Source organism: Papilio polytes, unplaced genomic scaffold (genome assembly GCF_000836215.1).
Source record: "Papilio polytes unplaced genomic scaffold, Ppol_1.0 DF822733.1, whole genome shotgun sequence".
In the NCBI taxonomy this organism is placed as follows: domain Eukaryota; kingdom Metazoa; phylum Arthropoda; class Insecta; order Lepidoptera; family Papilionidae; genus Papilio; species Papilio polytes.
In genome coordinates, this window is record NW_013526471.1 from 1,102,392 (window position 1) to 1,103,369 (window position 978).

General features: G+C 44.4%; 1 protein-coding gene across 1 annotated transcript in view; it reads left to right on the plus strand.

The window, feature by feature from the left end:
• The window catches only part of LOC106105657 (phospholipase D2), a 51,169-nt gene that overhangs the window by 44,342 nt on the left and 5,849 nt on the right, over positions 1-978 (plus strand). Inside the window, exons 17-18 of the mRNA XM_013286081.1 lie at positions 346-512; positions 852-974. Of these exons, the coding sequence (XP_013141535.1) occupies positions 346-512; positions 852-974 (290 nt within the window). The remainder of the gene's footprint in view (positions 1-345; positions 513-851; positions 975-978) is intronic.

Consider the following 978-nt stretch of genomic DNA (forward strand, 5'->3'; position numbering starts at 1 on the left):
GCATTTGGGAGATTACTATAAATAAACGCGGCTTGCGAGCAAACAGACAACTTTTTAACGCAATTTTTGCTATCAGCAACGCAAATACACTATCTTTGCGAAATCTGGAACTTCTCTTTAGATATTACACACTGACACTTAAATTTAATCAATGCATAGAAGATACTTACAAAGATTTATTTTTAGAACCTATCCACAATTCTTGTAAATTGTCATATAACAATCAAACGTAGAAAATATGTAACGGAAATACTTTTTGTACTCTAACTGACAGTGAGGTCAGTTTTAAGCTATCTGATCCTCTATCAGCTAGTGGTGAGACAGGCCCTCGTGTCCCGTGTGCAGATAGGCGAGGCGCTGTTCAACCGCATCATGCGCGCGGTGCGCAGCGGCGAGACGTTCCGCGTGTTCGTGGTGCTGCCGCTGCTGCCGGGCTTCGAGGGCGAGGTGGGCGCGCCCTCCGGCACCTCGCTGCACGCCGTCACCCACTGGAACTACCAGAGCATCTGCAGGTACCCATCTCACCACCCCTTCCCCCTCCCTCTCTTTCTCTATCTCACATATATCTCCTCCTTGCTCTTGCACGTCTCTGCTTTTTTGTTTATCCATCTCTGCTATATCTTTTCTCTCGCCATTTCTCTTTTTCTCGTCTTCTTTCAATCACTTTAACAGTAGATAAAGATAACAAATTTGTTAGTCAGTCGATGCAAATTTTCATGATACTTTTGAATTACATTTACACATGTCATGATTGCATCAATACACCTAAAATTATGTTCTGTCCGATATGTTTAAAAGATACAATACACTTTGTAATAATAATATTAATATTTAAAACTCTTGTATTATAGAAGTCGCGAAGCTATTTTGAGCCGTCTGTACGAGGCGGGTGTGTCGGACCCCTCGCAGTACATTACGTTCCACGGTCTGCGCACGCACGCGGTGCGGGGCGGCGAGCCGCTCACCGAGCTCGTGTAC